Here is a 27,051-nt window from a genome sequence, read left to right on the forward strand (position 1 = left end):
TCGGCAGAGGTGAAATGATTCGTGATGTTACGCCCCCCTTGGCCATCATTGGCTGCAGGTGATCATGTTACATTGCTTGGCCCGTCCGTGCTGCAGGGAATTGGTGCGGTCAGTAGTCAACTTGTGGCTGTTGTGATAGTACATCGTGTGATTTCTTTTTTAGTGTAATCCCTTCATACTATGTTGAGTAAAAAAAAGAATATTGGTAATATGAATTCACATGTATAACGGAATGTATGGTGTTCCGCATGGTTCAATTGCGGGGCCTCTTGTGTTTTCATCCTACTCAACAAAAATATAAACGCAACACTTTTGTTTTTGCTCCCATTTTTTTACGAGATGAACTTAAAGATCGAAAACTTCTTCCACATACACAATATCACCATTTCTCTCAAATATTGTTCACAAACCAGTCTAAATCAGTGATAGTGAGCACTTCTCCTTTGCAGAGATAATCCATCCCACCTCACAGGTGTGCCATATCAAGTTGCTGATTAGACACCATGATTATTGCACAGGTGTGCCTTAGACTGAAAAAACTGCACCTTTCAGAGTGGCCTTTTATTGTGGGCAGTCTAAAGCCTGGTACACACATAAGGATTTTCAAATCTTAAAAGATTTTTTATCTATGTCAGACCCCACACATAAAGATATAAAAATCGAGCAATTAACAGTTTTGCTCGTATTGTGTGTGGGTTGCTCAGATAATCTCATCACAGCTCCGCAGACACATAAAGATTTTCTTCAACCACTGGTCAAGAATCCAGTCCCCCGAGGGAAAGCTCTCGCGTGATCACACGTGACTTCAAAAACACTTTTTTTTCATATAACTTACACAAATAAATTGTGAACACTACACAAAGATGTTATTAATACAGAAAACAAACAAACGGTGATATTTAAATAAACATTTCTTTAAAACAGCATAAAGCCACAGTTTTCATCACTTTCTTGTTGATAGTGACTTCACAAACACGAAGTTCAGGCATGTGTGGATGAACTTCAGGTAGGTGATATTAATGTGTTTAATGTATGGGCACTCGTTTGTCATGTCAGAGAGCTTCTTTATATGGGTACATTCCGTTCACGTCACAGTCCGCGGAGTCAGCTGGCTCGGGAGAACCTACGATTTTCGTCGGAAATATTGACCATGTTCATTATTTAAGATTGTCGGCCCCGATTGGTTTTGGAGCCAACTATCGGGACAAATCCACTTTTAACACAGCTCAAACATAAAGATAATCTTACAAGACATAAGATTGTCGGGCGCTTGTTGTCCTTGGGCGGGAAAGGGCAAAATCGGGACACAAATAGACCGATTCTCTTTAGGTGTGTACCAGGCTTAAGGAACACTTGTGCACTAATCATGGTGTGTAATCAGCATCTTGATATGACACACCTGTTATATCTGGGCAAAGGAGAAGTGCTCACTATCACTGATTTGAACTGGTTTGTGAACAATATTTGAGAGAAATGGTGATATTGTGTATGTGGAAGAAGTTTTCGATCTTTAAGTTCATCTCGTAAAAAATGGTAGCAAAAACAAAAGTGTTTCAATTTTTGTTGAGGAGGATGTTAAACACAAGAGGCCCCGGAATTGAACCCTGCGGAACACCATACATTCCGTTATAAATTCATATAACACATATTCGTCTGGCCACTTTTTTTTTTTGTTTTACTCGTCATAGTATGAAGAAATCACACGATGACGAATCACAACAGCCACAAGTCGAACAGCACAGATAGGCCAAGCAATGTAAGCGTTGCGTTTATATTTTTGTTAAGCATAACTGCTGCCCCGAGGTTTCACGGTTATTGTTTTAATGAGTGCTATATAACTATAGAGAATTGAGTGTAAAAAGAAAATCAGATTTTATTTTTAAGGGTTCGGTGATTGCTCATTAAAACTGGTGGGGGTTCATTACCTCCAACAAAGTTAAGAACCACGTCTCTATAAGAATTTGTTTTGTCTGAAACTTGTTCCTTGGTTAAAATCATCAGTGTTGCTGCACATTCACGAAAGGCTCAAGCATCAGCTTCTTCTCCTTCCGTTGGGTAAGAGTGGCACTGCGCCCTCTCTTTCAGACACATTTCCTCCGAGGAGGTGCTGGCGTGACTGGAGTGTCCTCGCTGGGACAGGAAGGAGAGGTGATAGGAGTGTTTGTTGCTGTAGGACACGACCAATTGGCGGCTTTCATCGGGTGAGCCTCCGTCGGCTTTTTTGTGTTGAAGTGTAGCCACTGAGCCCTCGCTGGGGTCGCTTGTGTTGTTGTCATAGAGATCCGGCAGGTTTCCTGTGGCCATGCTGCCGCTTTTGATGTGCGGCGTCTGGCTGTGGGTGTGGCGGTACTCCTCGTCAATGTCCTTCCCCAGCTTCCACCGCTTCCACTTTTTCAGCATCTCTGACTGCACCTGGGGGATAATGGGATTGCGGATAGCCGCCGGCAGAGAGCCATATAAAGATGATGAGGGAGATTAAATAACACACTCAAGTGGATGGATGTCTCGAGCCAAAGGATGCATTTCAAAGTTTAGCGATCAGTTGAATGCCAATATGCTTGTCCCGTGTAGTAGAGAAAGCAGTAGCAGAATAAAGCTTTCAGAAATGAAAAAACAAGGACACTGTTGTTATTCATCTGCACCTCAGGCCTTCCATATAAGATCACCACCCCCTCACCTCTTTGTTGACAAAGCAGTACAAGATGGCAACAAGCAGCCCCTGCAGAGAAAAGTAGAGGAGAGGAAAACATTGTCCTTCCCTTTGGATTGTTCTCAAAAGAAGTTAAGCAAGGGAAATGCTACATGGAATATTGAAGTGATTCCTCTTAACTTAAAACGACACTTTCATATAAACCTTCGCTTCCCATCTTTATTCACAAAACCATAGAATTTCTTTGACCAAATGTAAATCTGTATATTGCAGCAGCGTATTTACTTTGAGAACCAAGCCATGTAGCATGCACGCTATACTACTTCGGACCTGGAAGGAGTTGAACAGGAGGTCACAGAAGAGACGTATCAGGCGCAGCATGGAACCTTTTGGGACGGATTCGTCGATGACAAAGGTGAAGAGAATGGCGTGAATCCCCAGCAGAGGGATCAGAGTCAGAGTGGATTTTGCTAATCTGGACCAAAATACAAACGTAAACATTACAGGATGGACTAATCGTATATGGAGTATTAACAGTAGAGTAAAATTTTCTTCTATCGCGGGTTCCAGATTCACTGTTTGCTGTTTTTTTTTGGTACAGTTATAAACAAAGATGGGTACTTTCGTCTCTCCGCCGTTGACGGATGCCCACATTTTCGGCGAGAGCTTTATGACGCAAAGCCTCCAAAAACTACACAGACTGAGAAGGAACGCCGTCTGTACTGACCTGGATCGAAAACCTGCTTCAGTCGGTGCTCAGTCCGTGTATTTTTTTTCAAGGCTTCTCATCATAAAGCACTCGCTGAAAATGTGGGCATCCATCAATGACGGGACCGGGAATGTCGGGTGTAACTCCACTATTGGCCACAAGGTGGCGGCACACTACTGTTTCGCAATGTAACTTTGACAAAAGAAGACTGAAGTAACAGCATTTCAAATGTGTGTGAAACTGATTCAATAGCCGTTTCTCATTTTGCGTTGTTATCTAATCTTGTGAACTCTTCCAATTGAAAGTACGCATACAACACGAACCGTAGCATACCCGGATGTTGTCCTTGGCAGCTAGCTTAAACCAAGGATGCATCGATTGTTGCTTCTGAAAGCTCGGCTACCAAAATACCCCAAGATGCATTTCGCGCTGGTATTGTGTAATACATCAGAATCTCCAGGGGGGAGGGGATAAATTAACAAGTACACAGCTGTTCCAATTTACAAAGAAAATTACATTTTTAGGAAGAACGCTCTTGGGTATGTTCTTAGGAAGACCATACTTCGCAATTTCACAAGATGTTCTTTATATTGAGAAACAGCCACTTAAAAAAAAAATAACGCAAATGGGAGATTATTGGCCCTAGTTAGGAATATCATGTTTCATCCTGCTGCTTTATTTGATTATTCATGAAGTTTTGTTGCGTATACTGTGTGTGAATGGTGTGTTTTGTTCTTTGGCCTGCTTCATGTTGCTCACTGTTGCAAACCAGTGGCAAATCGTCTGCCATTGCCTGTGTGAAGTAAAGCTGAAGTAAAGCCTGTCTTTCCGTCTTGTGACTCACCATTGCAACACTATTAACTAAGGCAATCTATCAATCAATATCAATATCAATATCTATCATTTAATCACCAATTACATCATCCTTGAGGGGGGTATCAATTATTTGGTCGCTCTCCCCCGTGAGTATCGGGGCTCATTGTACGGCAATTGTATCCAATATGATGAAATGAAACGACTCTCAAATAAAAATAAAAGCTCTAACCTGAACTTGTAGTCTGTGTATCTCATCTGATGAGCTCTGAGCTTAGACATCAAAATTTTGATGATTCGTATAAAAATGAAAAAATTGATCTGTAATGAGAGGAGACAATGACTGTAACTGGGTTTCTACATTTTGTAACACTTATACTTATTCCAGTACTTCCTGCCAGGCTTTGTTCAGCCACACTCACATGCAAGAAAGCAAGCAAACAAATGCACGCACACTCACACAGACATATCGGCGATCTAGTCCAGAACACTCTCTGATGGCACATCACTTCAATTGATAGAACACTTATGTTATTAGCTTTCAACTTATCTCAAGCGTTTATGTTGGTGTGTTGTGTGAGTCTCAGTGTGCACAAATAAAGTTGATTGGATGTGCTTTTGAGTAAATCTGAACAACACCTAATCAAAACTAGGAATAACTTAATGTAGTTTTTTTTCTTCTAAGTTTTAATACTCTTGTTAACATAAAAATGGAAAAATGTTAAACTAATAGAAATATGGCTGCATCTTTTAGTCATTGATACAGTAATTACATAATAATTCATAAAATTGAGTTAAAATTAAGATGTACTTTACTGTAAAAAAACGAGTGTGATATCGATTTGAGTTGAGGTCATTTTTCTGCCACTAGATGGCATACTTGCATTCGTAAGACGTTGGTGACAGCTCAGTGCATTTTTCTTTTCATATTAAGAGCTGTATAATCTTTAACATGCAAGTAACTTGTGAAATTCTGCCCATTTTTCAAATTGTAAACTACAACTTGACCCCAGTCTCCACAAATATATGCATTATTATTACATTTATTAAGCTAAATTTTGACGTAGACATGTTTGCTGCGTTGCAACTGGAATTCCCCCAGTACAGACTTTCCAAGTTGTGCGTTAAAAAATAATAATTTTTAAACTAATTAATCGCACAGTTATTTTTTTATTAATCATGATTAATCACATTTTTCTACTTCTGATTTTACTTTTTTCTTCAAAGCCTGTCACAGATATTTACCGGAGTAAAATCTTGGAATTAATGTAAAATCATCAAATGGAAAGTATATTTATCTTTGATACTTGAATAGAATAATTCTATAAAATACAAATTTTAAATAAAATTGACTCAACTTTACAGGCCATCTTTTTTCTCTCTTCCAGGTTTAGTTGTGCTCAGAAGCAGCACACTTCAGAAGGTTTGATTTGCGAAGCCCCGTGGAAGGAACTTGAGGAGGATTATTTTTTGCTCTGAGATGATACGCCAAAGACGTACAACTGGTATGCAATTTGAATTTGGCTTTGTTAAGTGCACAAATTACTTGAGATTTCTCCAACAAGTGTCTAGTAAAACGGAAAGTAAAACTACATATAGTCCATGTGTTGTCTGTCTTTGTGCCAGTGGCAAGTTTGGCTGCAGGTTATAATCCGTAACAGGAAGTTTAAAGAATTGTAATGAATCTCCAGAGTTAAACCTTTAATTTTGACAGTCCTAGTATAGACTGATTATATACTTAGCCATGTGATACTATAGCATTACAGGGGGGGCTTGATTTGCAAATTTCTTCAAATATCTTATATTGCCAAATGGCAGCCGCAGCGTAAAAATGCAGTTTAAAACTGCATGGCATGTAAATTCATGAAAACCCATATTATCAAAGTTTAGAGACTATATTACATAATACCATATTAAATTTTGTATTTGCAACCTGATTCTTATTATTATTATTATTCATCCATATCCATCTTCCAATATCTGAACCGCTGTCAATTTATGAGCTCACTGTATGGTACCAAAAAAAAGAAAAAAAAAAGAAGGTTTAATGCCCATAAAATCTAAAATACTTTGGAAATTGTTTTGATATTTTCAAAGGTTGACATTGACATGGGTAACATTTGGTAACAATTCATAGAATTTTTGTGTTATTAAGCGGCATTTAGCATTTGTACAATTACAGTTGTGCTCATAAGTTAACATACCGCCAAGTATACTGTAAGTGTATATAGACATAGAACATATAGAACAATCGGCACACAAACACAGAGGCAAACAAACTAAAAAAAACTTACCAGGCAAGCAACCAATATTGGGGAACGGATGATCCACCAGTATCCCATGTTAATATTTCTCTCCCAGCACCTGCACACACATACATATATACACACACACACACACTGTACCCAGTGTTCTCAATATGAGGAGCCGTGCCGTGCATATATGAAATTCACGTTTTTCATTAAAGGTCATTGATAAAGATGGTTAAGAGCACATTGAAAAAGATCACTCACTCTTCATTCTCGTAGAGGTACTTGACTGTGATCCAGGGTGAAACAAATGCGAGTGGTGCACCTGAGAATGAAGCAGAAATGTGAGGGCTGAGGGTCCCCCACCCCCCAGGTCCCCCCCCCCCCCCTACAGGGAAACATTTTAAAAGGTAGACAAATTCTGCCCCAAAAAATCAAATGATCCATCATCGTGCCAAACAGTTAATGATGACTCCTTATATGTAAGTCCTTATTTGACAATGCCAGAAACTCCTACTTACCCCAACCGATGGCCATGTAAATGTAAAAGTATTTCTTCTCACTGAACACGGTGATGACGAGCAGACTGTGCAGGTAGATGCCCTCCACCAACAGCCAATAGTTGTTGGCCATCACGGTGTACTGCATCATCACCATAGCGGCCCGACACCACATCACGGCCTGCACAGCAGCGGAGGACAAATAAGACAAGAAGTGGACCGCGTGCACAGCTGCGTAGGTTTACTCTTTCCTTTATTGGTGTTAATTGCCTCATGTTCATGTTTATTTGTCATTTCAAAAGCATGTGCGTATGTGTACGTGCGGCCATCATTGCGCGTTACACCGCTCCTTTCAGTCATGGAATAATGAAGCGACAATATGTAATGAATTTGCGTTGAAATAAACTTGCCAAACTGTGGCTCTGTCGTTGCTAAGGTAACCCCTGCTCACATACTTTGAGTAGTCTATTGTATGAGTGAACTAGCCAGGGCCACTGTCAACACTAAATGTATGTCATTTAAAGGAGAAGTCAACAAAAATTTTGGGACAATAACATGTTCTATGCAGCCTTACTACTTATGTTGTTTCCAACCTTTATTACTTATGATTATAATTATTATTATTATAGCATTTTATTGTCCTTACTTTATCACAGAGAAGCAACTCCCACATAATACACTTGCTTCAAAAATTTACGCCTTCCTGGATATTTATCATCTGATTATTTATCATCGCATAATTCAACGTTACATATCAACTTTTCCCCATTCATTTTCCCACTTTCCACGCCCACTTTCATACATACAACTTCTCATCATCACCAGATCGCTGATACTGCTCAGAGAGGTTCACCAAGAGGTCGCGGGTTCGAATCCCACCTCTGACTGTACATAGCAAATGTATCCATGGCAATTATGGTGATTACATGCTAACTGGCTATCATATCAAGAAATGCTTTATAATTTCACTGAAATGGTTAAAAGCGAGCGGCACGGTGGATGACTGGTTAGCACGTCCGCCTCCCAGTGCAGAGGACGTGAGTCCAGGCTTCGGCTTTCCTGGGTGGAGTTTGCATGTTCTCCCCGTGCTTGCGTGGGTTTTCTCCAGGTACTCCGGTTTCCTCCCACATTCCAAAGACATGCATGGCAGATTAATTGAACACTCCAAATTGTCCATAGGTGTGATTGTGAGCGTGGATGGTTGTTTGTCTTTGGCAGGCAACCAGTTTGGGTGTACCCCGCCTACTGCCTGAAGCCATCTGGGATAGGCTCCAGACCCCCCCGCGACCCTTGTAAGGACAAGCGGTTAAGAAAATGGATGGATAATTAAAAGCAAGTGTCCCCATTCAGCCTTGCTTTCAGCATCAGATGTCATTTTTCAATACAAATACACCATAAGACATGATTTTGAACAAGACAAGTTACGCTAGTAGTTTGAATCTGTCTGCCACACTGGAAGACGTGGGTTCGATCCCTGCTAGAAACAACTCATTTGTAGAAATTCAATATTGAATACTAATCATTGTCAAATGACTTCACATCCATCATTCGTCATTATTAAGTTTTGTTTCTATATCATCTGTTTTATATTCAAAATTCAAATTCAATGCAATCTTTCAGTACATACTGACATATTCACTGCAATTACATACAATGTCACACATTCTTCTATGGCTAACGTGGCTGAATGGTTCAGAGAAAGGGCTGGTGATCAGTATTCCTGGGTAATACAATTGCAATTCTAAATAACAGTCATTGTCAAATGTTCTCTAACCGGTATGTTGATCCAGGTTTGAACCCGAGTTTGACCGCTGCTCCTTGGGTCCAGTGTAAGGGTCAGCAGGGCATCTTTGACCAGAATGGACACGGCTCTCAGGATGAAGGAGGCAAACAAGTTCATGTGGATGCTGTTCCTCATGCAGTGCAACTTCCTGGTGCAGAGTTTAATTAATTAAAGTACTGTAGTCTTTCCATATTGATATTGTTTGTTAGCTTCATTGAAGCCTTATTTATAGTACCAGTAATATCCATGTGTTGCCTTTGTTTGGTGATTTACCTGAAGCTGATGAGAATTCCCAGGGCGAGCAGCAGAGCTCCAAGAGACAGCGAGTATCCCACCGTGTACATGATCCGAAACTGACCGAGGATGCGGCCATACCACTGCTGCAGACACAGCAGAGGTGGCGTTTTACTTTCATGCAAAGCTTTTAAACCGCATACATAGACACAGAAAAGAGCTCTAACAACAGATGGGAGACCTTAGATATGACTTTACATAAAGCACGTATGTCTAGCCAGTCCTCAGATTCGCTACCCATCTGCTGCCTAAGGCTACTTTTAAACATGAAGGACAATCAAGAAATTACACACCAGCATGCATCATTTGCGATACGGGCGCACACACACACACACACACACACACACACCTCACCTGGCCTTTGTCATCCTCACATTCGCTGGTATTCTTCTGGGCCCATCTACCATCTTCGCCACAGAATCTGTACACCAAACCATGCTGGACTGTTGAAATAGGCACAAACTGAAGATTAGGAAGAATTATGGACAAATAAAACCATTCAGCTCATGACAAGCAAATCTTGCTGTGGTAGCGCAGTTTGACTCACTGGAGAAGATATCCATAAACACAATAAGGCATTCAATACAAATGTTTAATTTGATCAATCCTTAGTATTATAGTTCTTAATACACAGTACTCTTCGTGTATTTGCTTTGAACAGTAGAAAACGTTATCAATTCAAATGATTTAGCTATTATTGGATAAATTAAAAAAAAATTCACTTAGTACCGCCCCCTCATTTGAATAACATTTCATGACGCATTTCATGCTGATAGCATCTGCAGCATTAAATAAATACATATATAAATATGAGAGCAGTGTTTTTATTTATTGATTTACATTTAATTGTATTTATATATTTATTTCCAAGTTTTTATAAAAAAAAAATATATTTTAATTTTATGAATCTCATTTTTTATTTTTATTATTTTATTTTTACTATATATATATATATATATATATATATTAGTGCTGTCAAAGTTAAATCAGTAACTAATTCATTAATCACAAAAAAATATCGCATTAATCATGAATTAACACAGATTAATCAGACTATTAATTTCAACCATAGATTATCCCATAGCGTGACAGCGGATGGCTACGTTTAAGGTAGCACAGGTTGTTTGAGCAATAAACATAATTACATGCATTAAAGTAAAGCAATTAATAAATGTGTGCGTATGACATTTAGAATATTTGTTCATGTCAAAATATTGGGGTCATTTATTTCTCATTTTAAATTATGCAAGTCATTCATTGATTAGAAAAAAAGAGGAGGATGAGCGTGTGCAGTGGATCAAAAGATGTTGAAGATGTCCTCATAACATTAAATGTCAAAAGAATTAACACATAGCCGGTGCTATTCAAATTTGCCGGGAAAAAAATATTGATAAAAAAGACTTTTTTATTAAGTGATTAATCGTGATTTATCAAAATTCTAAAATGTGATGAATCTGATTACAAAATGTAATCGTTTGACAGCTCTATTATATGTGTATATATATATATATATATATATATATATATATATATATATATATATATAAATGTGTTTTTGTGCTACCTTTAACGTAACCATCCGCTGTCAAGCTAAAGGATCATCTGCAGTCAAAATTAGCAGTGTGGTTAATACATGACGCAATGCGATAATTTTTGGTGATTAAGCAATGAGCTAACGCTAATATATATATATTTTTATTTCCATTTATATTATTTTTTGTATTTAATTTTTTAATTATATATATTTTTTTACATCTGTTTGTATTTATTTATTTATGTTTTATTTTGCCATTTTTGGACCGCCATACAAACGGGCACATTTCTGTGGATGCTAAGCAGGAACACAATCATACAAGCTGACCTTGAGAATACCATGGCAAGAAGGAAGGGCAAGAGACATTGACTGTGGTTCCAGGGAGTCCATCAGGCCAGCAGGCAAACTGGTCAAAGGTCCTGTTGCACACCAACCCTGCTGGGGTAAGAGCATGACGGATCCGCAAGCGCGGTTGTTGTATTTGTCTGCACACACCTCGAAGCAGTGGGGAGACGAGGGCTCACCTGTTGTGGGGGGTGCAGAGTTGAAAGAGTCTAAACACTCGTTCTTGTAGCTTCTCCACAGTTCCTGGACACGCTCCAGGGATGTGGTAGACGACACCTGTGGTAGGAGTTCATTTCCTGATGCTCGCTCGAGTGTGATTGTGGAGTCAGGATGGAGGACGTACCTTTGTGCAGCTGCAGAGCACGAGCAAGGCCAAGAAGAGACACACCTGGGACATTCCACTGAAGCTGGGATGAAGAGGGGAGGTGGGGACGAGAGCACAGAGGAGGAAGCCCCACACATGAGGCGCTCCGGGCCCGATGCCACTGTTGTGGGAGACTAGGGATGGGAAATAACCGATAACTAACAATTCGTTACTCTATCCGCATCTGTACTTTTAGTTTGGCATTCACATTTCGGGCATTTTTTTTACTCCTGGAAGTGGCCCAATGAGGCTGATGACTGAAGTGTTTGGAAGAATACGGATGCCCCTCGAGTTACGAACGCCCGACTTACGAACATTCGTAGAAATGAACAACCGCTGACTGATGTACATAAAAGTCATAAAATGCCGTATTGCGTTTCCAAGTTCATATTTTTAAGTGTGCGCCACATCATACATTACGGTACTGTAGTTCTTTCTGCCAAAACATCCGGCGAGCAGCACCGCTCATCTCTGTCTTTCTGTCTGTCAGTCTGTCTGATTGTCCCTTTGGTTGCCAATATCAAAAAGTTGGACAGTGGTGAGAAAGTGGCTAATATATATATATATATATATATATATTCACAAGACCTATTTGACTCACCACTCTGCATGCATTTCTTTGTGTCTCCAATTGCAATGCAATTAGTCTTTCAATGCTACCAAGGATGGCTACCAGTAGATGTTATACACGGCTCCAAAAAAAAATCAAGGTTAAGCTGTGACACTAAACATCACAGTCTAGATCTCCATGAATGAAGAACAGTATTCTCAATGCAAATCTTTCCATTGTCTGCCGAGCTTACCGGTGACGCAAATGAGAACAGGTGGTAAAGAGAATCGATGGACAGGTACAATACCTGAATCTCAATGAGTTCAAGTCAAGGATTAAGCAGTGGGTACATTCCTCGCAACCAAAATGCTTTATTACAGCTATACTTCTGAATACTTGAAACTTAGCCTTATTTTGAAGAATCAGTTGAACATCTTCGCAAATGAAGTTGGAGAATAAAACGGAATCTGAAACGTTTCTGCAAAAAACATCTTATGTGTGGGAACATTTTTGGCTAAAACGTTTCAAATTCCAGTCTGTTCCAGTCTGTGTGTCTTCAGCATTGTTTGCCCGGTGCTGACATTGAGACACACCTGATATGTTAGCGTCGCAACGTACACAGTAGTTGTCACCTTCTCGTTGAAGCATCTTCAAAGCAAACAACGTCAGCTCCTATAAAAATTCCCTTCTTCGAAAAACAACACACAGTTGCAATTTACATTTTCCAGCAGACAGCACATCAATGTTTGCAAAAGTATAGATGGTATAATATGGTCCCTTTAAGAAGTTATGGACAAATGTAACAAAAATTTATGTTGCTATGGTGACAAGTGACCCTGGCTTGTCAATCACAATTTTAAAACCAAAGTGAATCATTACCCAAATATTATCTTTCCAAACTGCAAACAATAAAGTCACATTAGATGTCTCCTTTTCCCAAAAGTGATTTAAGAAATTCCAATATGAGGCCATTCAGGGTATTGCTTCTCTTTCAAACTGAAGCGTGCAGCATCTTTTCAGAAACGGTGCAAATTGCATAATGAGCAATATCTTCATTTTATGTGCTACAGTTTTTGATACCTGAATATCTTTTTTACGTCTGTCCAAGGATCACAAGCTTATTTCTATTTCTGTGGATATTGGTGTATACTTAGACGAAGTGGAGTTGTTGTAAGTTTACGAGGAATGAACCCTTGAGGAGAAGCATGAAGACCACTTGAAAGAGCTTCAGACATTCGTACCATATGCACATATGCCAGAGGTGGGAGTAAGTCATTGATTTGCAAGTCACACGTAAGTCTCAAGTCTTTGCCCTCAACTCCCGAGTCAAGTCCCGAGTCAAGACTGACAAGTCTCAAGCGGTTCACAAGTCCTACACTTTGCGTTTCAAGTCCTTTCGAGTCATTTTAACAACATCATAGATTATATTATTTGGGGTGAGCATCAAAGTAGGAGTCAGGGGTGGGGGGGGGGGGTGTCTGGGGGCTTGGGGGCCTGGGGGCGGCTGGGGCTGTGTTGGGGTGGATGGCGGGGGTGGATGGTGGGCAGGGGGTTCGTGGGGAGAGCGGGGGCCGGGGGTCGTCCTTTGGCGCTGCCGCGGCCTGGGGGGCCCTGAGGTGTTGCGCTTGCTCTGTCCTGGCAGGGGTCGACGGCTCCCCTCTTTGGTGGAGATTTTCATGCATGCCAGATCCACCACACCAGCATCTATCGAAACTCAGACACAATCTGCTTCTTCCTCTGGTCGTTGAATCGGTGGAAGGTTGAGGTTGAGGCTGGTGTCTGTGGATCTCACTCTGCTTCGTTTGTCCTTGCTTCCTTTCCTCAGTCTCTCCTTTGGTCTCTTGAGGTCTCCCTGATTTGTTGGAATTTAGATGTTTCTGGGGTTGGTGAAGAACTCTGGTTGGTGGCTTGGTGGGTGGTGTCTGGTCGGTGCTGGATTTCACTTTCCTTTGTTTTCTTTGGTCCCCTCGGGTCTCCTGACGGCGGTGTTCGGTTTAGGTGAACGGTATGGGATTTTTTCTAATAGGTTTTTGGTGAGCTAACGAATACACGCACGCACGCACGCACATACACACACTCACCCACATACAAAAAAATAATAATAATAAAAAAAGAGCAATGATGATGACATTACCGAATGAACAATACTGAGCTCTTAAAAAAATAATAATAATAAATAAAAAAAAGTAGCATAGGTCCACAATAGTAGCCTGAAAATCCAGACTCATGTGGACAATTAAAAGAAAATAAACGTGCGCTAGGCACATAAACAAGGGCCCAGCATCAATTTGTGAATTTACCTCATTGATCATCTTCATTGTAATGAGATTAGGAGGACTTGGCCTGTGATCAGGGCCAGCCATTTGGGGACCATGAAAAGAATATCATTTAGCACCCCACCACCTCAATGCCGCAAATATAGCCTACATGATACACGGTAAGCTAAATTCTCACAAAGTTTAGTAAAACTCAGCATCTTTTTTCATGGCAACCATACCTTTCAGCAGTGGTATGGCACCATTTTGGTAAAGCTAGACTCAGCACAGTCTCCTCAGAATTTAAAAAATATGCAGAACGTGATGGGAGGATTAAGTTAATTAAACAGCCACGTAAACAGAAAGAGATGGACATCTTCCATTGTTGTCTTTTGTTTACTGTCTCTCTTCTTTGTTGAATTAATTGGCAGGTTACATTTGTGTCACGCTGGTATGACATCACAGACTCTACATAACTGACTCAGCTATCATCTTTCCATCTACACAGCCTGCAGTGAAAACACCAGCCCGATCAGGGTTTACTGTTACAAAGTGAACTGAAATGTACCACTCGGTGGAAATATGTATGCCTTTATTTTCTGTTTGCCAGCGAAATGTAATATGTAAAGGCACATCAGTGCTCATGGATATGGAGTCCACATGAGCTTCTATCTTCTATCTATCTATCTATCTATCTATCTATCTATCTATCTCTGGAGAAATGCCATGTGTCAGTATGTGTCCTGTCTGTCCTGCATTGATGAATGCAGAGTCACACGTGTGACAACTGCAAACATGAGGGACTCAACAGTGCTTGTTATTATGCTGTGTATCTGTTCAGTGTGGGTGTGTGTGTGTGTGTGTATGTGTGTGTGTGTTGGGGTTATTTCTACATGACAGCACATGTGTTGTTTTATGTGACAATCATGGGACCCAGGTGAAAACAAATGTAAGATGTTGGACACAAACTCAATTGTAGATGTCATTGCGCAATCACAGATGGGGAAAATTGGTATTGCTGGCATTTTCAGATTCATGGATTCAGAGCAGGCTTGGATGTAAAATAAGAAAGATGAGACATGAAACAAACAAACATGAAAACTAACTGGTTCATCACAAGCAATATTCAGCCTGAATCAAACGCTGCTTTTTTATGACACATTTCGGACCAAATTGCATCTTATGACCGTAGTCGTTATTTTTTCACTGCTGCTTATTTGCTCAGTCGAATGGCTACCCAATTGCAGAAACATAAAATGATACGAGGTGTGTCTGAAAGGTTCGAGGACTGGTGTCACAAAATATATATTTCAAACCTGTCTACTTCTTTCGCAAGGTGAGAAGAGCCAGACTTCAATCCCCATCATGTGCTCCTTCTATATAGAAGAAGCATAGAGAGCATCCTGTTCTGCTGCACCATAGTGACATGATCATGAGAACGTCTCTCACCTCCCTAGAGGACATTTACAGCACTTGCCTCACCCTCAAAGCCGGTATTTGACAGTTGAAATCCATTGTCAAAGTCAAGTTGCTCACATTCTTCAATGTGAGAGGTGCAACAAAAACGTCTACGACATTCTGCTGCATTTTCAGTATGGAAGACCAAAACTGCCAAAATTCAAAATAAATAAATGACTAAATAAATGAATAGATCGCTAAAGGTGAAAATAAAAACGGTTATAAAAAAATATAATTCGCAAATTAAATCCCCCAAAATAAATATAAATGGAAATAAAAACAAAAAAACTATATGTATATATATATATATATATATATATATATATATATATATATATATATATATATATATATATATATATATATATATATATATATATACACACACACAAATTAATACATTTTTATTTATTTATTTATTTATTTTTGAATAATATTTTTTATATCCGTTTTTATTTTCACTTTTAGTCATTTATTCATATATTTATTTAATATATAATTTTCAAATTATATATTTTTTATATAAATTTTTGTTTTCACTTTTAGCGATCTATTTATTTATTTAGTCATTTATTTATTTTGAATTTTGGCAGTTTTGGTCCTCCATGTTTCAGAGCCCCTAAGAGGCAACAGCTGTGTATACTTCAAAAAACTATATGAAACATGAAAGAAATGCAAATTTGTCCATCTAAGAGAATTAGTCATCTGTGATATTTTGAAATACAATTGCATTGTCAGAGAATCTGTTACCATGACAGCAGGCGGTGAACATTCCCATGCTCACTATGCAGTAGTTAAAAACATCCAACTGACCGTTTTATGACCATTTGCAATTCTCAAATGCTATCAAGGGTTCATTCAAGTCTTTTTCTACTTTTTTTCTCTACTCTCTAATGATTTCACTCCACTCCATTTTTATTTTGCTCTATAGGATTTGTGTCTTTTCATTAATTTTAAAAAATATATATTTTCTTAGGAAAAAATTCTGTCATTTATTTTTCCTTGAATGTCTTGCCTTAAATTGCAGGCATACTTTCATTTGCAATTTTGTCTCTTGAATTGCTCTATTTGTAACCCGTGTGTGTTAGTTAAAGCACCAAACATTTCTTCCTAATGTATCTAGGCTGCAATACAAGATGTCAGTTTTCCTTGTGAGTGACTCTGTTTGTAACAATTTGGAAAAATAAATCACCCACAGTTTAAAAATCACCAAGACGAACAAGCATTTTTAATGAGATACATGTCGGATATTGTGATGAAAACAAAATCCATTAGCATTAAGCTATGACACCATCCTCAAACAGAAAAGTGACTTCCATAAACTGTTCTCACAAAATTCATTGTATTGTAAATAGCATTTTATAAATGAGTCATAACAGTCTTAATCCATGCTGGGTCATATCCCGATATTTGAAAAAGAAGGCAGTTAAACAGAATAACGCTTTAGCCAAAAAGCGTGTGTCTTGTTTCCCTCAATCTGCCTCATCTTTCTTGTCGAGGTTTGACTAATCTGCTGATCTTAAATGATTTTGCATTATTGAGTGATGCTTCCATTTTCCAAATGTCTCAACTGCCAAAATTTGACATGTCACTTGAGAGTAGGGTTGGGCGGTAAAACGGTAATACGGTATCAAGAAGTGTCAAAAATGGCAACGGCGTCACTTTCAGTCCCGTCATAAAAAATAAAAAAAACACTGCAGCGCATAATGACCTATTATGATATTAAACATAATTTTTGTCAACACGACATTTGTAGTTGTGTTTTCAAATTAGTAATACTATAACAATGAATATTACTATAACAGTTTAAAATTTATAGTAAGCTGTTAGTCATGTGACAGTCACATGACCGCTCAGACGGAGCGGAGCAGAATGACCAGTCGGCACAGCTCGGTTAAGCGGTCCCCTAATAAGAAAAGAAAAAAGTGCAACTGCTACAATTTGGCAGCAAATGTCGATAAGGCCTTTGAGGACTGTAACGGTGTGAGATGGAATATACTTTGTATCTCCGGACTCATCTGCTGAAAAGAGATTAGCTTGTCGCCAAATCCATATTACCCCGCCCCCGCCCTTCCTTTTGTTTTCTATCGTGTCTAAGAAATTCAGGGCGTGGTTTGGTGACCAGTCACCCCTCACGTTCTATGGGGTGTTTTAATAGGAATAAAGATGATATTAATGATGCGTTCAATGAATTAATTTCTACAATGATACAGAGGGTTGGTTCAATGTCTGTTGTCATGTCTATGAATGACATCCAGCACACAAATCAGTGAAGCACACAATATGTCTGCCTGTGCCCCAGTCAAATTCACCAAAATCATATTATCCATCTGTACCACAATTTAGACCTGGTTTTACCCAGTCTATAATCTACTTTTGGTCACCATATTGTCATGTGCACCGGGAGCATGTAAAAGAAAATGTCCTCGGTGCACCTGAACGTCTTCCAAATTCCCAAACACGGTAAACTCACTTGCCCGAGCACCAAAGTGAAGATTGACAGTTTTTACGATGAGCGCACATGTGCTGTCTGAGAACAAATCCAATTTCCAATTTTTTAAATCCGACCTGAGCCTCTTCGTAAGTGGATCTAAATTGGAAATATATCTGATGCGCCTACAGTATGGATGCTCAGGTCACGCTCATCCGACCTATTAGTCATCAAAAGCCAAACAAATATGCGCTGGGGGATAGACCACTCAGGAACATCTTTGTATCTGCCAAGTTCAGAAGACTACCAGTGTTAATTTTAGATTTCTCTTTAAATTTAATCTCACTGGAAACATAAAGCGTAAAGTGGACATTTGTTGTGATGGTAATATTTCAGCCACGCAGATCGCATCAATAACTGGACGTCATCTTTAGTAGACGTCATCACGAAAAGGAGCGAACATCTCATTTCTTCAAAATGTTTCTAATTGCTCCCACCACGCTCCACTGTCAATGTCTTTGGGTCCTTGATGGAACTTCTAGTAGAAGGTAGCATATAAACAGAGGAGCAAAGCAACAACTGTGAAAGTTGCAAACAGAGAAATGAGATGTGCCCCTACACGCAGCTCCATTTTTACTTCCATAAATGCTGCGACACGTGACAATATTTTTTAATTGGGCATCTTGTTGCAGTGTGAACGCAGCCTGCTAAGCATTATAAACATGTTGATGAAGCATTGCTTTGTTTTTAACAAGCAATCATAGTTTCACAAATCACCTCCTCCACTGCTTTATAATATTGGTGGAACAGAGAAGACACCTTACACTTGCATATGTGCTGACGATATTGTTGTGTGCATTGTTCATACTAAGCTTCACACCCTTAGGGAATACAATTATGAATAATCATTTTTGCCTATTGCTATTTTAAAGGGGACACATTATGGAAATATATTGTTTTAATTGCTTGCATAATTAATGCTATTATTGGGCATAATCACCATCATCATCATCATCATCATCATCTACAGCTTTTATCAATGTGACTTGCTGATCACTGTCAAAACTGCGGTTGATTGAAAAATACATTTTAGTTTGTCTAGCTTTCTAGAACTAGTCAGAATGAATAGTGGAAAATATTTGCAGAAATTGAGCCTTTCAACTTGTTATGATTCGGGTGTGGATCCCAGAAAACGCGGACAGCAGAGCAGTTTACAATATTTATTTACACAAAACACACACACAAAAATCCAAACAGAAATCGCTTTTGCAAGGCAGAAAGCGCTTGCAACAAAACGGCAAGGAGAATAACTTAACGTGCTTACACAAAAAGGCCAGAGGCAGAATACAAAAATCACTTTACTAGAAAACTTACAAGGGCAAGGCAAGATCGTAGTACAAGGCAAGATGAGAATCGAGGTCGAGAAACAGTCGCAACTTGGTGGCTGGCAAATGAATCGTCCGACAACTGGTAGCTGCTTGGACTGCCTCTTATATACGCCGACTGATTACATGAACAAAAACAGCTGTGTAAGTCGCGTCGGCGCCCCTTGTGGTCAACTGGCTGCAACACAACAGCAAACAACAACAACTGAGCGCAGCCTGACAGCGCAGATCATGACACAGCTGAGAAAAAAGTTGCTTATGACAAAAATTTACTATTTGTCCAACTGCTCATGTATGTTAAGTGCACAATAAAGCAATGACGCGGCATAGGAAAATTTGTTATCCAAGCCATATTCTAGAAATGAGGTTTTGGCATAATCAACATGAGAATCTCAGCTTTCCAATAATATATTAAGCATTGTGCTACGCTACTCATTACATCATTACCACAGATATGAAAAGGTAGATGCAACATGTAGCAACAATTGCTATGCTAATTTTAATGGGGATTGTTTATGGACGATCCTGTGTTTTTTTATTAGCTCAAAATGATGTAGTACTATCAAAAAAGTAAGAAAATAGCAACACATATTTTGAGATAATTAGTGATTTCTTTGTTAAGTACTGACCATAAAATGTCATTTTTTAACACTTCACATTATATATTTTATGAAAACGAAACTTTCAAAGAGCAGAGGAAAGTGGTGGAAGTTCAATCTGAACCATTATTGCCTTTTCTCTCAACTTCCGACTCATTTTGTTATGCCGGCTCACATATTGTCAGGCTGCTGATCTTTGTGAATTCACCATTCACTCCACATGACCATCATCATTTCATTCTTTTCATAATAACCTGACATTAAATTAGCAGCATTATCAAAAGTGACCGAGAGATAATGGTCGTCAGAACAACGGCAGCCATGACAACAGACGGGCAGCATGACTAAAACATTAACTAGAGGTCAATGAAAGGCATCAAGGGGTAAGTGATATCCCAGAAGAGCATTCACATACTTTATATATGCACATAGTAGCTAGATTATCCAGTCACAAATCTGATCATCGTGTGTCGGCCATAAGGGAGAAAAGGGCAACGCTTGACGAAATGTGTCAATGGTGTCAAAATGTCATGCATGACCGCATTTGACACCTGTCCCTCGTCATCCTCCTGCTTAGTCACCTGTCTTTCCCTGTCAGTCGTGCACAATATAGATACTTATGTAGAATATTTTATCTTCCTATCATATCTTCTAGTCTCATCACTGATCCAATTATGCCGCTGCTTAGGAGTTAACATTTTTCCAGAGACCCTTTGTCATGTGCTCAAAATGAAGGTGTTGAATGGGCAAAGAGGAGCTCTGTGTTGATATTACATTTTTAATTATGGCTAATTAAGTTATTACAACTAATATATTATAGAGTTCTATTTTCATCACAAAAAAAAATGAATTCATGGCCTTTCCATTCTCTTCAATAGGGAAAGAGATCTCAAGGCCTCACCAGAGCACGACAGCACGAGCTGTCAAATGAATGATTTGTCCTTCGTGTGCATGAGAACATGTTGAGGGGTAAAGAATCAGGTGATTTGAGAAGCAGCCGTCAGAAAAGTAGCAGGATCTGATGCATGTAGCGGACAATAGAGCGACGCCAGATATAAATAACGTGGAGGATGATCAGCCATTATAAAGTAAGCAGGGCAGATGAAAGATTTGGATGCAGGAGAGGTGAAGTGAGAGCTGACGCAGGTTCGCCATGAATGAAATGCAGCGAATCCAGCTTTTTACATTTCATTGGCAATCAGAGACCTTGGCGTGCGGCACGAAGAAAAGATTTGTTTGAATTAGCGACAAACAAACAGGCACGATAACACATTAACATGCACAGCATTGACTACATCATAAAAGAATGTGTTTTTATGGGCTGGTGCTACAGTATATTAGAGGACTGCATTACCTTCAATTTTACAGAGGGCGAACAACGAAGAAGTGGTTGAGAAAAGAACGTGTCACATTCAAAAGAATATACAACTATATTAACAAACTACTGCTGACATAAGTGCAACATTCATAACACAAATACCATTCTGCAAGCAAGAAAAACAGACTTCCGCCTTCTCTTTGCTCCATGGCAACAGGCAAACATGACCTCTTTCCTTCCCTGTGGTCATTTACATCTTTATTTAGCCAAATTGGTGACATCAGCCTTGGACTAGGAGGAAATGTATTAATGTGATTTTACCATGGAGGGACACTTACGTGTGTGCGTGTGGCTGTGTGTGCACGTACTCGTGCGTTCACGTGTGTGCATAAACGCATGAACGTGCGTGTGAGCGAGACGCAGCATGCGTCACTGACCGGTCACGGTCTGTGTTGATTAAATAAACAATTGTGTTTGTAGCGCAGACCTTCTCTCGCCATGCATGCATAGAACACACAAGCGCGGCCCATCTCTTTACCGCACTCACTATATTTTCACTCAAAAGTCATTATTGTGAAAGAAAATGATGGGGGGGGGTGGGGTAATTGAACCTATAATACTGTACTTGCAACTAATTCCTCCATCCATCCAGTCTGCTTATCCTTTTCAGACTCACAGGACGCTGGAGCCGATCCCAGCGGACTTGGCGCACGAACCGGCCCCTTACAAGCCACACGTAGAGACACACAACCTTGCAGACTCAAACTCGTACAAAAGTGGGAAGTGTCAGGCGAACGCACCACCACACTATAAGTTCATTATCAAGTTCATTATGGCTAAGCGTAAACAAACAACTAAAACTGAAAAATGCTGCAACCTACATTATTAACATTGTGCATTTGTTAATGATGTACTACTGACTTTGCATAAGAAAGGCGTGACAAGAGACCCCATGCATGGTCAGTCAACCGGAACCGGAGCCCGCTAATGAATAAAGAACAGAGGCAGATCAAATGGAAGATCATACAAAGAAAAGAGAGATGAAATATTCAGGACATGCTTTCACATAAGTCGGTTTCGCATTCCAAACACGTCAGCAAGAAATCAGCATTCAATCAGCAAGGACTAATATAGCATTTTCAGCATAATATATATGTGTGTGTGTGTGGGGGGGGGATTCTTCAAAATGACTGAACGAAGAAGTACAAAAGTGGACTATTTTCTGTCATGTTTGAACAGTCCTGTGTATTCGAACTGACCGATGACCTGCATTGGTCTGGCAGGAATCATCGGACTTCTTATGTGAGATGATATGATGATGAGAGCAGATGTTGTTGCCGCTTTCATTCACGAGTTATATCATATCGCATATCACAAACCATGTCAGAAATTTTGCACGGGGAAGATAAAACCACAGCAGGAGTGATTACCGACTGCATGCTCAACCATGGAAATTGACATTATAATGTCTGTGGTGTCAAGCATGAATAACCAAGAGTAATTATTAGAGAATATACAGTGAGGACGTAATAGAGTTGAAACAGAAAGAGAGGAGCCGCATGACCAGCTGCCCCGACCTTGGATATTCACTCAACTCCTGTGTTACGTGAGTTTAACATTCAGTTCATTCAGTCTATTTGGGGTAACAGGGTAACATTTTACACTTGGAAGAGAGTAAAAAAAAAAGAAAGAAAGTCACTTAAGGGTTGAGTAATTGTTTTTGGTCTCCTTTTGGATAAAGGCCAAGCAAAGGAGGAGTGGCCTAGCTCATGTGGCAGAGCGGCAGACTCCCAAGCTAAAGGTCATGAGTTTGTTCCTCAACCCTTGTGTAACTTGTTTTTTGTTTGTTACTAAATAAACTAGTAAAATGTAGTCAAAATCTCTCCTTACAAGATGTACTTCGAATTTTTGAGTGAAAAATCGTTAATAGGTTTTTTTCATCTGATAGGCAAATTCTCTCGTGGACACTAAATATATTTTGAATAAAATTTACTCTGAATATTTGATCTTTTCCAAGTGCAAAATTGTACTCTGTTTAGGCCCCGTCCACACGAAAGCCAGTTTTAATGTATCCTCACAAGTTTCTTACCGTTTAGGCCGTTCGTCCGGAAAGATTTCAAAACGCGCCCCGTACGAGTCCGTCTAGACACCATATGCAAGATACTCCTCCAGCGATGACGTAATGGTCGCAGCTCGATGACGACGCATTGTCGCAGATTGATGACGTATGCGCCAATTCTCGCGTGACTGCGCGCGGACCGTCAGTCTGTCAACAACAATGGCGGATAGCCGTGTCGTAGTCGTTTTGCGCAGCCTACTTAGCTTGCTTATGCTTTTGCAGCAAAATATTTTGCTTCTTTATTCCCACGTTCAACAAGTGGTGTTGTACTTGAATCACCCGCCATTGTCACTTCTCCTGTGTTTGTCTTTTTCATGTTGTTTTGATACATGCAAAGCCATGTTTGTTTTGTAGATTGCGATCAAGTTAGAAAAAAAAGTGTCCGTCTTCTTCGCTGATTCTTCTTCTACGCTTTCCGTTAACTCCCTGTGGCTGCGCTACAGCGCCACTCCAGACTTGGCATATACATTACAGCCGTTCTTTTGGACACACGCAAGTCTTGAAATGCTTCTGTGTACGAGATTTGTTTGAGAAACGAAGACGGCTTTGCTTCCGTCTGGACGGGGCCTTAGAGTGGGACCAAATAGACTCTGTTTAGAGTCAAATTTACTCTACAGAATTGTATGTGTTCTTGCTCTTTATGTTTTTAGTTCCACCTATTCTCTTCAGCCCAGTCCCTTGTGTGAAGTTTTGTCAACCAATCAGCTCCCTCCAGCCACTTGTGTCTTGTCCAGGTGTACATCATTGTCTCGTTAGTTTGCTTGTATTTAATTCCTTGGTTTGTTCTGTGTTTGTCAGTTCATTATTTCTGTTGATGATGTCAATCACATTTCTTTGGGTCATGTTTTGTTTCCCTTTTGTGCTGAGTGATATTGGTTTGTTACTTTGAATCTTGTTTTGTTGGACTTTGATCATTTTAGTGTTTTGATTCCTCCAAGCACCTTGTTTACCTTTTTTTTTTGTGAAAAAGTTTTAGAGACTCCTGCATGCCGACCTTGCCTCCTTGCTTCCCTTCATTTGTGCCACTTTTGTATTTGTATTTAATGCTGAGCGAATGTTGTTGAATAAACAGTTGAAAGTGCATCTTTTTAGACTGACTGGCTGGTGACCAATTCAGGGTGTACCCCGTCAGCTGGGATAGGCTCCAGCACACCCGCAACCCTGGTGAGGATAAGCGGTTTAAAAAAAAAAATGGATGGATGAAAGTGACTCGTACTCCATGTCACACGGTCAAGGTGACATTACATGTATGCCAAGTCATAAAGCTTCAGTAACAAATATCTTCATAAGATGATGTCACATTAAATCAAGCTATGAGATCCTAGAAGGTCATGTGTAAAAATTTGACAAGAGCTTTGAGTCATAATTAAAAGAAACAAAAGTCGTGAGTCATTGTTTTTGAATTCATCAAAAGGACAGTTGTATGCTTGCATGCATGCTACCACAACAACTGGCTGGCCTGCACCCTGACTGTATGTGAAGGCAACAACAAAGAACAATATTTACATACGGCAAATTACTGTTCTGCTGCAACAAAATGGCTGCTGGCGTACAATGCTTCAACATCGATAGCTCAAACACAACCACAGTTTAGATTAACATTAGCATGAATGAGTGACCAACACGAACCATCGGATGGACTGTGGTCTCCAAGTGCCCACTTCACACATCCGTGATCTCCCTAGCCAATTTTACATCAATCAATTGGTGGTGAATAGCGTCAGCTGTGTTCACGCCCACAACGGCACGAAATTGAGTTTTGACTGCCTCAAGCTGCGTACATCTGCAAAACTACCGAAACACCATTCTAGCACACAGATTTAGCCCGCTGCGCACCTCACGCTGGACTTGCATTGGACAAAACAATTGAGTTCTCTGTAGAAAATTATTTGACATGAAAAGTACTTAATAAATGATGATTTCAAATGAATCATCATAAATCTGTGGTAGAACTCATACTGAGATCTATGATGATTCGATATATTAATGGATTTAAGGTTGAGAGGAGCACTAACTCCCTTGTCTTTTGTCACAACTTTGTGCTCCCGTTCGCCTATTGATCAATAAAGTTCCCTTAATAATTTGACTTTTAACTACAGCGATAATGGCAACAAAGACTTCAATGGACATCAAGCGTACGTTGTGTCTATTGTAAGATTCAAACAATTCAATATGTTTCCACTGTGTTTATGTGTTTTCGATTGTAACAAGAAACTTGAGTGAGTGGCAAAGCGGCAGTTTTTGCATAATCCTGCTGACTGGTAGTAAGGCCAGTTATTGTGATGTGGGTGAAAACAAAACATCTTGGACAAGGTTGTTAGTGAGTTCTGAGAATTAACACAGATTTCATGCTTAATGTGATCACTGCAATTAATATAACTTTGACGACCACACTACCTTGAAATTTTGCTGTATGACAAGAATGTGATCTATCAATTTCACAGTAATAACTTATTAGGCCCCCACATAATCATTTGCATAAAATTTAATGAATAATAATCCCTATTATCTATTATTATTATTATTAGTAGTAGTAGTAGTAGTATTACCTAAGATTGCAGATGTCCTCAGTCCTCACCCTCGGGGACACATACACACTTTCGGAGGTCCATCACAATCCAGGCACAGTCCAAGGCGCGCAACCAAGACGCATCACCGAGTGCAGCAAAGAAAGAAAGAAAGAAAGAAAGAAAGAAAGAGAGAAAGAGAGAAAGAGAGAAAGAAAGAAAGAAAGAAAGAAAGAGAGAAAGAAAGAAAATAATGTAAAAAAAAAAAAACTGAGCTAACTGACCTGTTTGATTAATAATTCAACTCTTCTACGCTCTTTCTCTGTCAAGAAATATATTTTGTGTTGACGGACTCTCGCTGTTGCTGCAGAGAGAATGAAGCGAGTAGAATGAAAAGCGTCTTGGCGCGTTGCACTCGAACACGATATCTGTCAAGGTAGGCAAGACATTTAAGGTGCATTCCGGTTGTGTCTTTCAAAATAAAAGCTTCATTATAATATCTGTCATTGCAGCCAAAAAGTGTAAAGCAATATGTGGTTAAACTTTTCAAAGTAAAAGTTACCGTTCCAAACTACTTCGGGAGTGAAAAATACTAGTTTGCTCCATTACAGTACAGCAGTTGTTTTTCTTTTCTGAGCATGTTTTACACATGCCCCAGTTATTGCAGCAAGTAAATTATTCATATACTTTAATTTAAGTAAGAGTGGACAGCCAGTTCAACCAATTGAGTAAAAAATAGTATTTATCTTTTTTTTTTTACTTGTTTGTTTATTTTCTAAATGAGTGAGTGAGTGAGTGAGTGAGTGAGTGAGTGAGTGAGTGAGTGAGTGAGTGAGTGAGTGAGGGAGGGAGGGAGTGAGGGAGGGAGGGAGGGAGGGAGTTATGCAAATAATAAAAGTGGGTACACTACCTTCTCAAACTCCAAAGATATTATTATAGGATATTAATTTCATTTCAGACCAAATTAAAGTATTGAAAGTGAACCCAATTTATTAACATTTGCTCAAGACAAAAAATAGAAAATAAATAATAGGAGTCAACAGACCACATGTTACCATTTCAGCTTTTATTTCAAAGTAACCGCATTACCGGCTTTAACTCAGTGTTCTTCTCGTAATTCAAAGTATAACATTTAAACGCATTTACAACCAAAATAAAGACATTTAAAAACGAAGCAAAGAAACAAAA

The 27,051-nt window shown here is 39.4% G+C and overlaps 1 protein-coding gene across 1 annotated transcript; it reads right to left on the bottom strand.

The window, feature by feature from the left end:
* Positions 1–1,543: 1,543 nt before the first annotated feature.
* gcgrb (glucagon receptor b) lies at positions 1,544–26,231 on the bottom strand. The gene is made up of 14 exons (XM_086082624.1): positions 25,906–26,231; positions 11,221–11,375; positions 11,057–11,153; positions 10,860–10,967; positions 9,353–9,441; positions 8,978–9,084; positions 8,696–8,852; positions 6,943–7,102; positions 6,686–6,746; positions 6,467–6,536; positions 4,405–4,493; positions 2,981–3,125; positions 2,678–2,719; positions 1,544–2,412 (listed from the first exon to the last, which is right to left on the bottom strand). Exons 2-14 carry the CDS (start codon positions 11,272–11,274, stop codon positions 2,026–2,028), a joined length of 1,566 nt encoding a protein of 521 aa, XP_085938750.1. The 5' UTR covers positions 11,275–11,375; positions 25,906–26,231; the 3' UTR covers positions 1,544–2,025.
* Between the last annotated feature and the right edge of the window lie 820 nt (positions 26,232–27,051).

This window comes from Leptonotus elevatus, chromosome 8 (assembly GCF_054856555.1).
Source record: "Leptonotus elevatus isolate MCC_2025b chromosome 8, RoL_Lele_1.0, whole genome shotgun sequence".
NCBI classification, from domain to species: domain Eukaryota; kingdom Metazoa; phylum Chordata; class Actinopteri; order Syngnathiformes; family Syngnathidae; genus Leptonotus; species Leptonotus elevatus.

Coding starts and splice junctions, on each gene's coding strand:
- gcgrb (XM_086082624.1), bottom strand. CDS start 11,274: ATGTCCCAGGTGTGTCTCTTCTTGGCCTTGCTCGTGCTCTGCAGCTGC. Junction 8,853..8,977: donor GGAATTCTCATCAGCTTCAG/GTAAATCACCAA, acceptor ACTCTGCACCAG/GAAGTTGCACTGCATGAGGA. Junction 4,494..6,466: donor CAATATTGGTTGCTTGCCTG/GTAAGTTTTTTT, acceptor CTCTCATTACAG/ATCAATTTTTTCATTTTTAT.